Source organism: Lissotriton vulgaris, chromosome 7 (genome assembly GCF_964263255.1).
Source record: "Lissotriton vulgaris chromosome 7, aLisVul1.2, whole genome shotgun sequence".
Classification (NCBI taxonomy): domain Eukaryota; kingdom Metazoa; phylum Chordata; class Amphibia; order Caudata; family Salamandridae; genus Lissotriton; species Lissotriton vulgaris.
In genome coordinates this window covers 842360665-842375080 of record NC_141695.1, presented here as the reverse complement: position 1 = coordinate 842375080, position 14416 = coordinate 842360665, and the positions used below count along the sequence as shown (strand labels likewise).

Genomic DNA, 14416 nt, shown 5'->3' with positions numbered 1-14416 from the left:
TGCTAAATGGAATGTATGAAGCAAAATCTGGTGCAAAATAAGGAATCGCAAAATTTGCAATTCCTTATTTTGCAATTGCATTTAAGGAATCACAAATTTTGCGATTCCTTAAATGCAATGTATGTAGCAAAAAAAATTGCAAAATGCCCTTAAGGAATCGCAAATTACCACCAACTTCTAGAGAAGTGTAGCTCAATGGTTAGAGCGACAGACCCTGATGCAGTAGTCTGGCCGGGATCAGGGTTCAATTCCCGCCTCGGCGGGTCTCGGGCCGAATTTCCTCGGACCTGATAATTCTCGCCTCGGTGGCTATTCTAATCATGAGTCCCACTCTGCACCTCTGGGCAATAGCTTGCTTAATCTCTACAACGGCCCCAACAACGCTGAGGATGCCTGACTTCACCTTGGGGGTGCCCAGGAGTGGGCTCCTCACAGGGAAAGGTCAGGAAGGGTTCCTCGGCAGTATTCGTAAAAGCGCTGCGATGCCTATGGGAAGTCGTGGGCTATACAAGTGCGTAATCATTTCATCATCATCATCATCAATCATTTCATCATCATTGCACTACTAGTGCCTGCGTGGTACCTGTTCTTTGCATATTACTGAAGCTTGAGAAAACCTTTTTAAAGGTAAAATGTTTTGTGCTTTATTTCTCCTGTCTGTTAGACCATAGCATTGAAGCCCTGGATATATATTTTAAGAAGCTGTGATGGTTATGTGGGGTCTGTGGGAGAGGGAGAGGGAGAGGGAGAGTGGGAGGGAGGGAGGGAGGGAGGGAGGTAAGGGGGGAGGAAGGGATGGAGAGGGGGAGAGAGAGAGAGATATGAACTTTGACTTTCGTCATTGCAAGTTTAAAGAATTGAGCACCAGGTCTCAATGCGGAGTGGTAACAAAACATACATGCTCTGTGTAAAGTACTATATAAAGAGCAACTTTTATTTATATTGTAGAAAAATAAGCCATTCTCTCCAAGATGAAAGTGTGATTATTTTCATTCCTGCTTTAATTCCTTTCAAAGTAAAAGAAAAACGCCCATCTCAACCCATTAAAAGCCACCTGGAAATGCCAAAATGTTTTGTGACTTCAAAGACTTTCTAACTTTGTGAAGGTTTTAATACAGCAATGAACGTGTAAGTGATATGCAGGCCCTTCTGTTGACATCAAAGAGATCCAAAGGCACCTTGTATGCACCCTTCTTAGAGCTAACATTATTGTAGCTACAGGGTTTAACAAGCATTGGCAATGCCAATAGGTCTGGCTTTAAAGGTTTTGGGTGGTGATGTGAAGTATTGGAGGTAAATATGACGGGAATGGCTATGTATTTTGTGGAAGCAAAGAACTGTGAAATAATGTTGGTGTAGCTTAAAACATCAGGTGACAATTGCACTGTCAAGCTAGACCTAAATATCCATGTTGGTTAATGACTCTCCCCCAACATCTGTGCTACTGCAAGAGAAAACAGCACACATTATCTAGTTGGTTAACACACTTTAATAGGATTGCAATGTCATGTATGTGCCACGAAAAGTTCAAGCTCAGGCAGCTGGGTAAATACAATGATTACAGCTGTGTGGAGGGCAAGCACTTTTGTGGAAGCCCACTGGTTCTGCCCAATCAAAACATGTACTCATGGCTCCCTACACATGGGAGGAGCCAAAGCCCTTTTCCAGGTGATTCTCACATAATTGTCTCATGACAGCTGCTCTGTCAAGCCAGTCCACAAAAATCACCATGGGAGGCCATATTGTAGGTGTACGTTATTTGACTGGTGTGGTTTCTCCATAAGGTCAGTGCTCTTCTCTGCTCACTTCTAAAGGGACACTCCCCTTCTGCCTCCAGGTAAAGAGACTGCCATTCATAAATAGAAGATGAACACCTTCCTCTAATGTCCTCCCTTTACCTATAACTTTGTTCTTAAGTAAGAAAGCCGTTTTGTGCAAATGGATAACTTGCTGAGCTGTTACCTGAAGTTGATGGGTTGCTGGGGAACAACTATTTACTTGGATGAGTTTAGGGTGAAAAAGGGGGTGGTCTCAATGTTATTTATTCTGATATAATGAGGTCGGATGGGTTTCCTTGGGTCAGGTATCGCAGTGTAAATAATATATATAAATGCTGCAGCCACCCCGGAAAATATGTAAAAGATATCTTAAGATCTGGGTAGGAGCAATCCAAAACAACATATGAGGTGTAATGTGGAATACTCTAGAGCAGTGCAAGTTCTTGACAACATGGTTCTTTTTTTTCAGGTCTCTGCTCTGAAACTAGATTTAGCATGTAACCGGACTCCAATGGTAGTAAAGCATGTAAGTATTATTTCTAAGTCTTATTTTTCAGAATGATGTAGGCTTCAAATTAAGGTCCTTCCTTAAAGCATGCAAAGCAATTCTGACTGAATTCTAAATTGTACAACAATCAAAAGTGATGGATTGTAATGTCTGAACCAGCACTTTTCAACCCCTGGTAATTCCTTTGGCTAGTGTTCGATTCCATTGTTATTAGATTGTTTTTTACCATTACTGACTGGAATCAAAGGTATACAAACCAGCCTTGACCAGCTGCCTGGAAATATAAAGTCCACAGATGGACCAGAATAGTGATGTGCAGCAAAGTCTGAATACCCATCTCTGGAATTCTATAAGGCTCTTGGCTGTCTTCAGCTTCATTGTGTAACCCCATTCGAGACTTTATTTTATTCTACTTTTATATGTTTTTTTGGGGGGGGGGCAACCTAAGAGTTTCTTTAAAATTATTTAATGGGTAGTGTTACAGAAAAGAGACTGATTGGTAAACATCTGAGACAAAGTCAAAATCGGGAGAACAGTGTCTGAGTATTGTACTAAATATGGTAGTAAAAAGCAAAATGAGGGTGGTCTTTTTAAATTATGTTTCTATCTTTGGGATGCCATCAATATAGTGGAGTGCAGATTCAACCTAGCTATATCTACAGAACCCTGAAAGAAAGATAAGGGAGGCTTCTTCAATCAAACATGGAACATTAATACGTTGCAACTTTAGGCATGAGACCTCCTCAGGACCAAACATCTCAATGGTCTGGAGCTATGACTGCAAAAAGATCCCTAGTAAGAGGGCGAAGACTCAATTCCTCTGTAAACTGTGGTTCGTCTGTGTCACACTGAGAAAAATTTGCCTCTTTTCAATGGCTGCTTCATGATCTTATTCAGTAACAAGCCTAGTTTAGTAGGTGGGGTGACAGGAGAGCTGCAGTTCAGCAACACCAGCCTCAGTAAGCTCTTCCCATGGTGATCCACATATTGTCCATATTGATCAAGTTTAGCAAAAACTTTAACAATGTTTCATTTTATTTGATTTCAGATTCTTTTGGTGTTCAGTTTCCATGGTTGTTCCATCCTTCCTTCTCTGTAGGTCAAACAGGCTGTTGCTGTTGCCAGCTTGTCCTATGATATCCCAAAAACATTTAGCTTGGGTTTGCACCCTTTTCGACTTCTGCTGAGGATCTAGACTCCAATTCTCCCTGATTGTACTATAATAAAATATTTAAACACAATCCAATTGCAGGAGCTCATAATGGTAACTAGTCCTGACTGCTCCTGGCTATTGGCTACGTTAAGCTGCAATGATGCGCCTATGTTGTGGTGCAATGTCTGTTACTCAGATTTGCACTGCTGGTTGACCCCCCTGACCACAACCCTTGTTAATGTTATGCTCTACAATGGTTGCCAGCCTCATTTCTTTTTAGCATTGGGTACAGGATGATCCATCACAGAAGACCTGTTCAATGTTTCTGGCGTAGCAAATATGAGTGAGTCATAAGTGCCCAAAACCAGCCTTAATGATAAAATTTAACTTTCCGTCCCTTGGGGGAAAGACAGGTTAATTTGCTAAACATAACTGTAAAAGGCAGAGTCATACCGTCCTCGAATTGAAAGCCTTTGTGAATCAGCAAATAGGTCATTATCTCAGTTCAGTCCTCGTGGAGTCCTTTGCAGGCACCCTTGAGCCTCTCTCCATAACAGACTAATATCTATAAGAGTGACTATGAGTAACCTTTCTGGCCTGCCTGGCCTCTTGTCTAAGGTAATTCATCTGTGAAGTAACAAGCTTTCAGATCCTGGTCCCCTGAAGAGATCCAGAAGGCAAATTTCATAGACATGAATGGGCATCTTTAGACATTGTTTGAATTAACTTTCACTGAAATGGTCAAGCCCACATTTTGTCAAGGTTTCCTTCAAGAACTTTTTCAAAGTTTCTAGTCAAGTACAACTCCTACATGTATGAATGATATTTATTTAAGCTCTTCTGCACTTCATCTTTTACCTTGATAGTAATTGTGCTGGTTGATTTTTGTTTTTCAAGCACCTCCTAATTCTCCAGCTGAATCACTGATGAGCCATAGAGCATTTCATGGAGAACTAATGACTATACTTTGTTTATAAACTTTTGGATGTGGGTAGTGTTAGAGCTAAGCTAAAGCATATTAAACCTCTGACCACTCTCCTACTCCTGACCTGCCTGCTAGTTTCTTCAACTTGGATTTTGTTTGCTGAGGTGCTTGAGTAGGAAACACAGAAAATTTCCAGGAGTCACTCAAAGGTGAGAGTTAGTCAAGTCTCCATATTCTGGAACTATTAAGAATACCTCAGCAGTGGTTCATCATCATTTTTGTTGTATTTTATCAGCATATGTACAATTAATATTCTTAACAAATTACAGTTCATTCCCAATTCTTTTTTACAATAGTTTATATATATTCTTCAAAATTGAACAGTCAGACATTTTGCAAGTAAACAGTTCTTGTCTTAAGCAAGAGTTCTCAATTGATTAGACTATGAGCCTGAATTAGTTGTTGGAGGGACCGTGACGGAGTGGGCTTTTATAGAGATCTTCCCACCTGCCTTCCTGGTGGTCCGCCAGCCCGATTTAGATGCTGCATTGCAAAGGGCGAGAGGGCAGCCGCAGTCCCTCTGACTCCACCAGGACTTCGCTCACGCCTCTTTGGCAGGATGGGCTGTAGGAAGCTGCGGTGGACCTCCAGTCAGGATTACTGCTATCGGTATTTGGTTCTAGTTTGTTTCAGAGTGAATTTAAATGGAAATCCCTCCTACTTTGAGTCTACGGAAATGGGCAAAAAGGGGTGAATACTCACCTTTTTTGGGGTTCAGGCTACATTTCTCTCTTCTGCTTCATCCAGGTGCTCCCTGTCCTGCTACACCTTGGCCACGAAGGACTGGCACCCCATATTGACTGACTGGAAGGTTAGTGTAGGTGGTATTTGTGGGTATACATTGCATGGTGTGTATATGCTGGTGGGGTGCAGTGCGGCAGGTACACATAATGCAACCAACACATATCCCACAGACACACTTGTACACCTTCACAGGACATATGTGATTTACATAAAAAGAATCACTTACCTGTCTCCCCACCTCCAGAGTCACCCTGTGTCAGTACTCCGCCGACAGGACATCACAAGGCCAATGGGAACCTTCAGATCTGCTCGGTGGGACCCCGCCATCAGAACGGCAGTTTCAGTCTGTTCGCCAGCACAGAAGACCGCAACTGTAGCAGTCTTCTATCTATCACGAATACATCTAGATAGGGTGGGTGGACCGCCATCTAATTGAAGGTGTTTCAGAGACCACTGTGGTGGTAGGCCATAAGTGGGACCGCCAAGATCGAATCAGGCCCCATGTTTCAAATTCATGCACTATGTCTATATTAAACCTCTCCCAAATGTTGCTATTTTTTTTGTTTGCCCTGATTGTGGAACTATACAAATGTTTGTGTTTTCATATTCTCAATTTTCCCTTGCACCACAATGGAAATTCGAGTTCTGCAAATGTGTTTCAGAATTTAGTTATACCAGATCTGGCAACCAACATAGCAATACAAATAAATTCTTCATTGCCATGCTTAGTCCCTTGATGTGATTAGAAGTCTCTAACAGTCCTAATGTAAGATATTGTCCTTGCATACAGGTCTGCCATGCCAGTGCCCTGCTCCAAGACCGCCAAACCCGTATTCAGTCCGCCCACTGGAATACGAGTTGTAATCCTGGCTGGCAGACCTGTAGTGGCGGTGCCTTTCTAAGGCTTATAGGAGAGACTTAGAAAGGCTCCTCTGTAGAAGCACTGCAGCCCATTCTTGCACGGACATAAATTAACTATGTTGTGCATTTCTGTCCATGCAGGAAAATGGGTTGCTAAAATACAGGGGGGCACAGCATGTGCCCCCAGCATGTTCCCCAATTCTCAACGGCAACAGAAGACCCTAGAGAGCCCTCTTAGTTTCCTCACCGCCAACTTTTTCATGGTAAACTCACCGCCATGAAAAGGGTCGCAGTGAGGAAATTCATAATATAATTGGCAGGAATGCAGCGGACCCTCCAATATATTACATCTTCACACTGCTGCGCAACTGCAGTGGTATCAGGGATCCCCCGCAGTGGCAGTGCTTCTGTGGCGGTCCCACTGTTAGTTCTAACACAGCAGGTGGACACCAGTCTGGTAGTACAGAGACCGCCACCACAGGTTTGGCAGTCCAACGGACTGCCGAACTCATAATTAGGCCCGTAGTCCAAACCCCACACAGGGGCTCATGTGAATAGGATGATCACAAACCACTAACACCCCACCCCCCAAGGGACCCAAATTTCCTCATCCAACACCCTACCCCAGAAAGCTTTGTGGTGGATCAAGCCTCGACATCCCAAGATGCGTTCTGAACTGCTCCCCGGATAGGAAATCCAAGAGGCTAGACTCTTAGGAGAAGAATATGTTTTCTTTCACCAGCCAGGCAGACCTCCTGCTTTTTGACCCATTATTCCCACGCTCTGTGGGACACCGTTGCGCAAGGGCTGCCAGCAGTCCCGAAGGAGGCCCAGGCCGTACTCTATCAGGCTGTTACAGATGGGAGAGGTGCAGCAAAGTTAATTATCCGTTGTAGACTTGACATGACCGACTCTCTGGGCAGAGTGGTTTCGTCAATGGTGGTCTTGAGGTGCCATGCGTGGTTGAGGATGACTGTCTTTTCGGGGGATGTCCAATCCTCTCTTATGGACATGCCCTTTGGTGGCACTCATCTCTTTGGAGACAGGGTTGATTCAGTGCAGGAATGCTTCAAGGAAAGTCAGCCTACGGCCATTTTCTTGGGCCTTTTTATGGCTCCATGTCACCCCCAATCCACCTTTAGCCCCTTTCATGGCTATGGAAGGGCTTCCAGCCACGACAGTTTTGTCCCAGCCACTGCGCCATGCATGCTTTCCAGTCTCTGTGTGGCCAAGGGCGAGGTACCCTCAGACCTCGTGGGTCAGGCAGCCAGAGAAATGATCAGTCCACCCCCGCCCCCGGCAGCGGCAGCCTCCAAACCTTCCTAATCTACCCCATTAAAAACATGGGCATCCAGTTGACACGGGATTCACCATTGCCTGCCTCACTGACAGTCCCTAGCATCAGACGGGTGAGTTTGCCAATCGTCTAAAGGGGCTATACCCTCTCCTTCATGACAACCTCTCCCTCCATGCCACCATATCACTACCTGCTGGCGAAGGATCATCTATCTCTTCTAAGCAAGGAAGTCACGGCAGTCTTAGCCAAGGGACCTATAGTGAGGGTGCCGGTCGCAAGATTTTATTGGACTTGCCGCACACCTATTTCCACGTTCCAGTCCTGCCTGTCCACTGGCGTTACCTGTGGTTCATGGTGGGCCACGGGCGCTTTCAGTTCACTGTGCTCCCTTCTGGCCTTACCAGCACCCTTCGAGTGTTAACCAAGGTGATGGCAGTGGTTGCAGCTCATATGCTCAGATCAGGGGTGCCAATCTTCCCCTATCTCGAAGAGTGACTGTTGAAGGTGGGTACCCCACAGGCTGTTGTCTCCCACCTCCAGACTACGGCAAACCTTTCTGCATTCACTTTGGTTCACTATCATAATGCCAATATCACACCTGACTTCCTCTCAGATGCTCCCTTTCAATGGAGCTGTTCTGGACACAGTGCAGTTTTGGGCTTATCCTCCCGAGCAGCGAGTCCAGGATATTCACACTATGATACTGATGTTTCAGCCTCTATCCTGGAATTCAGTGAGGTAGACCCTGAGGATGTTGGTAACTCATGCCTGATGGCGTATATGGGCTGTGCAGTGGCACCTGAAATTTCAAGGGGCACAGGATCAGAGAAACCTTTCTGACATGGTCCAGATCTCAGAGGGAACTGTGAAAGATCTGCAGTGGTGGCTCATGAACCGCAATTGGGTCAGTGGCAGACCCCTCTCCCTTCTTCAAACAGATCTCACAGTAGTGACCGATGTGCCACTCCTGGGATGGGGCGGCCATCTGTTAGGTGTAGAGCTCAGAAGACCTGGTCTGTAGCAGAATCCAGACTGCTGGAGCTCTGTGCAATCTGACTGGCATTGAAAGGGTTTCTACCCTCCATCAAAGGATGGCTAGTGCAGGTGTTCACAAACAGCACCGCCATGTGGTACTACAACAAACAGGGTGGGGTGGCGAGATGGACCCTTTATCCAGAGGCTCTTCTTCTCTGGACATGGCTAGAACAGCAGGGCATATTTATTTTTATTTATTTTGAGTGTTTTGTATAGCGCGAACAAGACCCTTTCGGGTATCAGATCGCTTTACAAGGCAGATATAGGTGGTAGACATAGGTGTAAAAAACTGTGAGTTAGATAGATATATGAATGGAATCAAATATAAATAAACACATATATACATGAATACAAAATAGTTCAGGTGAATTTGGCCAAAAAGATGGCTTTAGCTTCTTTTTCGAAAAATGTTGTGGAGGGGTTCAGTCTTGTGTCAGGAGGCAAGGCGTTCCAAATCCTGGGGGCCATTCCTGAGAAGGTACAGTTATATGTTTTCTTCTTGGAAAATCTTTGTGATTTCGATAGAAGGTTATCGGAACTCTTGGTAGGAAAGGGTTTCTACCCTCCATCAAAGGATGGCTAGTGCAGGTGTTCACAAACAGCACCGCCATGTGGTACTACAACAAACAGGGTGGGGTGGCGAGATGGACCCTTTATCCAGAGGCTCTTCTTCTCTGGACATGGCTAGAACAGCAGGGCATATTTATTTTTATTTATTTTGAGTGTTTTGTATAGCGCGAACAAGACCCTTTCGGGTATCAGATCGCTTTACAAGGCAGATATAGGTGGTAGACATAGGTGTAAAAAACTGTGAGTTAGATAGATATATGAATGGAATCAAATATAAATAAACACATATATACATGAATACAAAATAGTTCAGGTGAATTTGGCCAAAAAGATGGCTTTAGCTTCTTTTTCGAAAAATGTTGTGGAGGGGTTCAGTCTTGTGTCAGGAGGCAAGGCGTTCCAAATCATGGGGGCCATTCCTGAGAAGGTACAGTTATATGTTTTCTTCTTGGAAAATCTTTGTGATTTCGATAGAAGGTTATCGGAACTCTTGGTAGTTCTGGTACCACCCAATGGTACAAATTTCTCGGCTAGATATATTGAGGTTTTGTGGTGCAGTGCCTTGTGTGTCATTCAGGCAATTTTCAAATGGATTCTGGCTTTGAAAGGTAGCCAGTTGAGGGCACGAATGTCAGGGGAGATGTGAGAATTTCTTTTGGAGCCTGTGATGTGTCTAGCGGCTGCATTGATTGAGGCTCAAAGAGGGGCTGTAGTCGATCTGGGAAGGCCACAAAGAGCGACACTCCCATAGTCCACTCAGGGAATTACAAGAGTCTGAACTGCCTTTTTAAAGTCATTTGCCGGTATGAAGGGTTTCAAACTTCTCAGCGTATTTATCTGGAAATGTGCTCCTTTCGTTGCTGAGCTGATGTGATTCTACATTTTAAGCTTATTATCCAGTTATTCCTAGTGATTTCACAGAGTCTATAATTTGGGGTTGGCCGTCAAGTGCAGTTAGATGCTCTATCCACTTGCGGATGGTGTTTGTTTGGCTGGGGGGGGGGGGGCGATTAGGAGGAATTCTGTTTTGAGGGTGTTTAGCTTTAAGTGGTTTTTGGCGAGCCAGGTCTGTGTTTTCTGTAGCGTCGGGTTAAGGGACTTGATGTCTTCCAATGAGTGGACCTTAATGTAGAGTTGTGTGTTGTCTGCGTACATGTGATATTGGACATTTGAGGAGTTGAGAAGCACGGTGAGTGGTTTCATAAACAGATTGAGGAGTGTCGGAGAGAGGGAAGAACCCTGGGGTACTCCTAGAGTGACAGGGGTGGGCTTGGATAGAGATTGATTGATCTTGATTTTTTGTGTTCTGTTTTGGAGGAAGGAAGTTCAAATTCAAGTTCAAGTTTGGGCATTTATATAGCGCACTACTCACCCAGAGGGTCTCAAGGCGCTTGGGGAAGGGGTTCATTATTTGTCGAATAGCCAGGTTTTAAGTTCTTTTCTGAAGGAGATGTGGTTGTGAGTAAGGCGGAGGTGAGTGGGGAGTGAGTTCCAGGTCTTGGCAGCCAGGAATGAGAAGGATATGCCACCCATGGTGGATTTTCGGATGCGCTGGACTGCGGCGAGGGCTTGATTGGACGATCTTAGTTGGCGGGTGGGTTTGTAGAAGGACAGTCGAGTGTTGAAGCATTCGGGTGCTAGATTGTAGAGGGCCTTGTGTGCGTGGGTGAGAAGACGGAACGTAATTCTTTTGTTGACGGGAAGCCAGTGGAGGTCTTTTAGGTGTCCGGTGATGTGATCTTGGCGAGGGATGTCCAATATGAGTCTCGCTGATGCGTTTTGGATGTGTTGGAGTTTTTTCTGTAATTTTGCTGTGATTCCGGCGTATAGTGTGTTACCATAATCCAGTCGGCTCGTGACCAGTGCGTGGGTGACAGTCTTTCTTGTCTCGAGGGGGATTCAGCGGAAGATCTTTTTGAGAATGCGAAGTACGTTGAAGCAGGAGGATGAGACTGCGTTGACTTGTCTGGACATCGAGAGAGAGGAGTCTAGGATGAAGCCAAGTTTGCGTGCGTGATCTGTGGGTGTGGGTGCTGTGCCAAGAGCGGAAGGCCACCAAGAGTCGTCCCAGGCAGAGGGGGAAGATCCTAGGATGAGCACCTCCGTTTTGTCTGAGTTGAGTTTTAGGCGGCTATGTTTCATCCATTCGGCTACTTCTTTCATGCCTTCGTGAAGATTGGTTCTGGCGGTGTTAGGGTCCTTGGTGAGGGAAAGGATTAATTGGGTGTCGTCGGCGTAGGAGATGATGTTGAGGTTGTGTTGGCGCTCGATGGATGCGAGTGAGCTCATGTAAACGTTGAAGAGGGTGGGACTGAGCGATGATCCTTGAGGTACTCCACAGATGACTTCAGTGGCCTCTGAGTTGAATGGGGGAAGTCGGACTCTTTGAGTTCTCCCGGCGAGGAACGAGATGATCCAGCCCAAGGCTTTTCCTTGTATGCCGATGTTGCTGAGGCGTTGTATAAGGGTGCTGTGGCAGACTGTGTCGAAAGCGGCGGAGAGGTCGAGTAGAATGAGGGCCGCTGTTTCTCTGTTATCCAGTAGTGTTTGGATGTCGTCTGTCGCTGCAATGAGGGCGGTTTCGGTGCTGTGTTTGGCTCGAAACCCGGATTGAGATGGATCGAGGGAGTTGTTGGATTCAAGGAAGGCGGCGAGCTGGCTGTTGACGGCTTTCTCAATGACTTTGGCGGGGAAAGGGAGGAGGGATATGGGTCGGTAGTTTTTAAGTTCAGAGGGGTCTGCTGTGGGTTTTTTAAAGAGGGCGCTGAGTTCGGCGTGTTTCCAGCTTTCTGGGAAGGTGGTAGAGTTGAACGAGCAGTTAATGACATCACGGAGATGGGGTGCGATGGTGGAGTCAGCTTTGTTGAAGATGTGGTGGGGGCAGGGGTCGGTTGGCGAGCCAGAGTGGATTGAGTTTATTAGGCGGATGGTGTCTTCAGTGGTGATTGGGCTCCAGGCGCTAAGGTTGTTAGTTGGCGGAGTAGGATCTGAGGGGGGTGGGGAGGGTTGATCGCTGGGAGTGTTCTCGAAGCTGTTGTGGATGTCGGCAATTTTGTTGTAGAAGAAGGAGGATAACGCATCGCAGAGGTCTTGGGAGGGAGTGATGTCGTTAGATGCTGTGGTGGGGTTGGTGAATTCTTTGACGATGTTGAAAAGTTCCTTGCTGTTGTGGGTGTTGTTGTCAAGACGATCCTTGGATGCTGATTTCTTGGCGGATCGAATCAGTTGGTGGTGTTTGTAGGTGGCTGCCTTGAGGGTGGCCATGTTGTCGGTGGTTGGGTTTTTTCTCCATGTTTTCTCCAGGGAGCGGCATTGCTTCTTGGATTTTTTAAGGTCATCATTGAACCAGGGAGCCTTTTTGCTGGCTGATTTGATCTGGTGCTTTTTCAGGGGTGCTAATTCGTCAGCACTGTGGGTGATCCTTTGCTTGAGATTGGTGGCCGCTTGGTTTGGGTCCAATGAGAGGGTGGGAGGGTTTTGGTTGAGTGATGTGTGGAGTTGGTCGGAAGTGATTTTGTTCCAGTTTCTCCGAGGAATAGGTTGTGGGCGGTTGTGGGTCAGGGTGGTTTTGTAGCTGAAGTGAACACAGCTGTGGTCCGTCCAATAGAGAGCTGTGGTGCGATCGAAGGAGATGTGCTTGCTGGAGGTGAAGATAGGGTCAAGCGTGTGTCCGGCTACATGGGTGGGGGTGTCAACAAGTTGTTTGAGTCCGAGATTGGACAGGTTGTCCAGAAGGGTGGAGGTGTTGCTGTCGTGTTTGTTTTCAAGGTGGTAGTTGAGGTCACCTAAAAGAATGTAGTTCTCGGAGGCGAGGGCATGTGGGCTAACGAAGTCAGTGATGTCATCGCTGAATTGAGTGCGGGTTCCTGGAGGCCTGTAGATGAGGGTGCCTCTAAGTGTGGTCCTAGGGTCGGTGTGGATCTGAAAGTGGAGATGTTCGGCGGTTGCAAGATTATCGTCGGAGCTGGTCGTGATTTTGATGGTGTTCCTACGGATGATGGCGATGCCTCCTCCTGTTTGATTGGTGCGGTCTTTTCAGATAATCTTGTAAGCGTCCGGTATGGCTATGGCGATGTCGGGTGCTGATGATGTGTTCATCCATGTTTCTGTCAGGAAGGCGATGTCCGGTGACGCAGTGTCGAGTAGGTCCCAGAGTTCAGTTGCGTGTCTGTGGACGGAGCGGGTGTTCAGCAGGATGCACTTCAGGCGGTTAGAGTCGGAGCTGTGTATGGAGGAAGGGGATTTGGTGAGGGTCCTGAAGCAGTTGAACTTGCAGGTGAGGCAGGCGAATGGGCCGTGGGTTCGTCCTGGGGTGGCTTCGCAGCATTGTGGTGTGCGTCCGGGGTTGAGGGCGAGGAGAGTTGAACCAATTTGAACCAATTTAGAACTGTTCCAGATAGTCACATTCTATGATTCAGGAGGTCTAGTATGTCTTCGTGTTTGACGGTATCAAAGGCTGAGGATAGGTCGAGGAGGATTAGCAAACAAGCTTTGTTTTCGTCCAATATTTGTAATGCGTCATCTATAATATGTGTCATGGCTGATTTGGTGCTGTGCCTTGACCGAAAACCAGATTGGAATTGATCAAGCACGTTGAAGTGTTCTATGTGGTTGCTAAGCTGGTTGTGAACACACTTTTCTAATAGTTTGGCCAGGGTAGGGATGTTGGATATAGGGCGGTAGTTATTCAGGTCAGACGAGTCCGCAGAGGGTTACTTCAGGATGGAGGAAACCTGTCCAGCTTTGAGGATATCTGGGATGGCACCTTGGCCAAGGGAAGTGTTTATGATCCTTGTCCAAAGGATCATAAACACATCCCTGGTGGTCCAACATCTGGCGGGCTCTCTGAACACCAGAGTGGACAAACTCAAACATCGATGTCTAGTGGATCACGAAAGGCTTCTCCAACTGAAGGTGGCGCAAGGTCTCTTTCAACAGTGGGAAGAACCTTGGTTTCCACTCCTGCCCAGAGTTCTCAAGAACAACCGGGCTCAAGTCGTCCATGTGGCTCCGGATTGGGCACAGAGTGTCTGGTATCCCAAGCTACAAAGCATGGCCATCGATCCTTCAATCAGGCTGCCCCTTCATTAGGATCTTCAGTCGCAGTAGCAAGGTTCCTCCACCTGAACCCGTCCAGTCTCCAGCTCCTCCTTGTTTGGAGATTATACAGCACCAATTGACAGCCTTTCACTGCCCTCCTGAAGCCTGTCATGTCCTTTTGGTCCCTCCACCAAGATGGTATACGTGTGCTGTTGGAAAAAAATCTTGGTGTGCAGAAAAAGACATTGATCCCCATTCTTAAACCCCTTTCTGAAGTTGTACTTTTCATTCTTTACCTTGGCCACCAGGGCTCTACTCTGGGCACTCTTAAGGCATATACAACAAACAAACTTAGGGGTCTAAACTAGAAACCCTGTTGGGATCTCTTTCAAACTACCTTACGTCTCATTAAGTACACAAGGAAGTGACTACCAAATTTTACTAA

The 14416-nt window shown here is 46.3% G+C and overlaps 1 protein-coding gene across 1 annotated transcript in view; it reads left to right on the top strand.

Annotated features, from left to right (window-relative positions):
• CCDC57 (coiled-coil domain containing 57) overlaps positions 1 to 14416 on the top strand; it is an 817765-nt gene that overhangs the window by 647697 nt on the left and 155652 nt on the right. The window contains exon 15 of the mRNA XM_086931199.1: positions 2248 to 2304. Coding sequence (XP_086787325.1) covers positions 2248 to 2304 — 57 coding nt within the window. The remainder of the gene's footprint in view (positions 1 to 2247; positions 2305 to 14416) is intronic.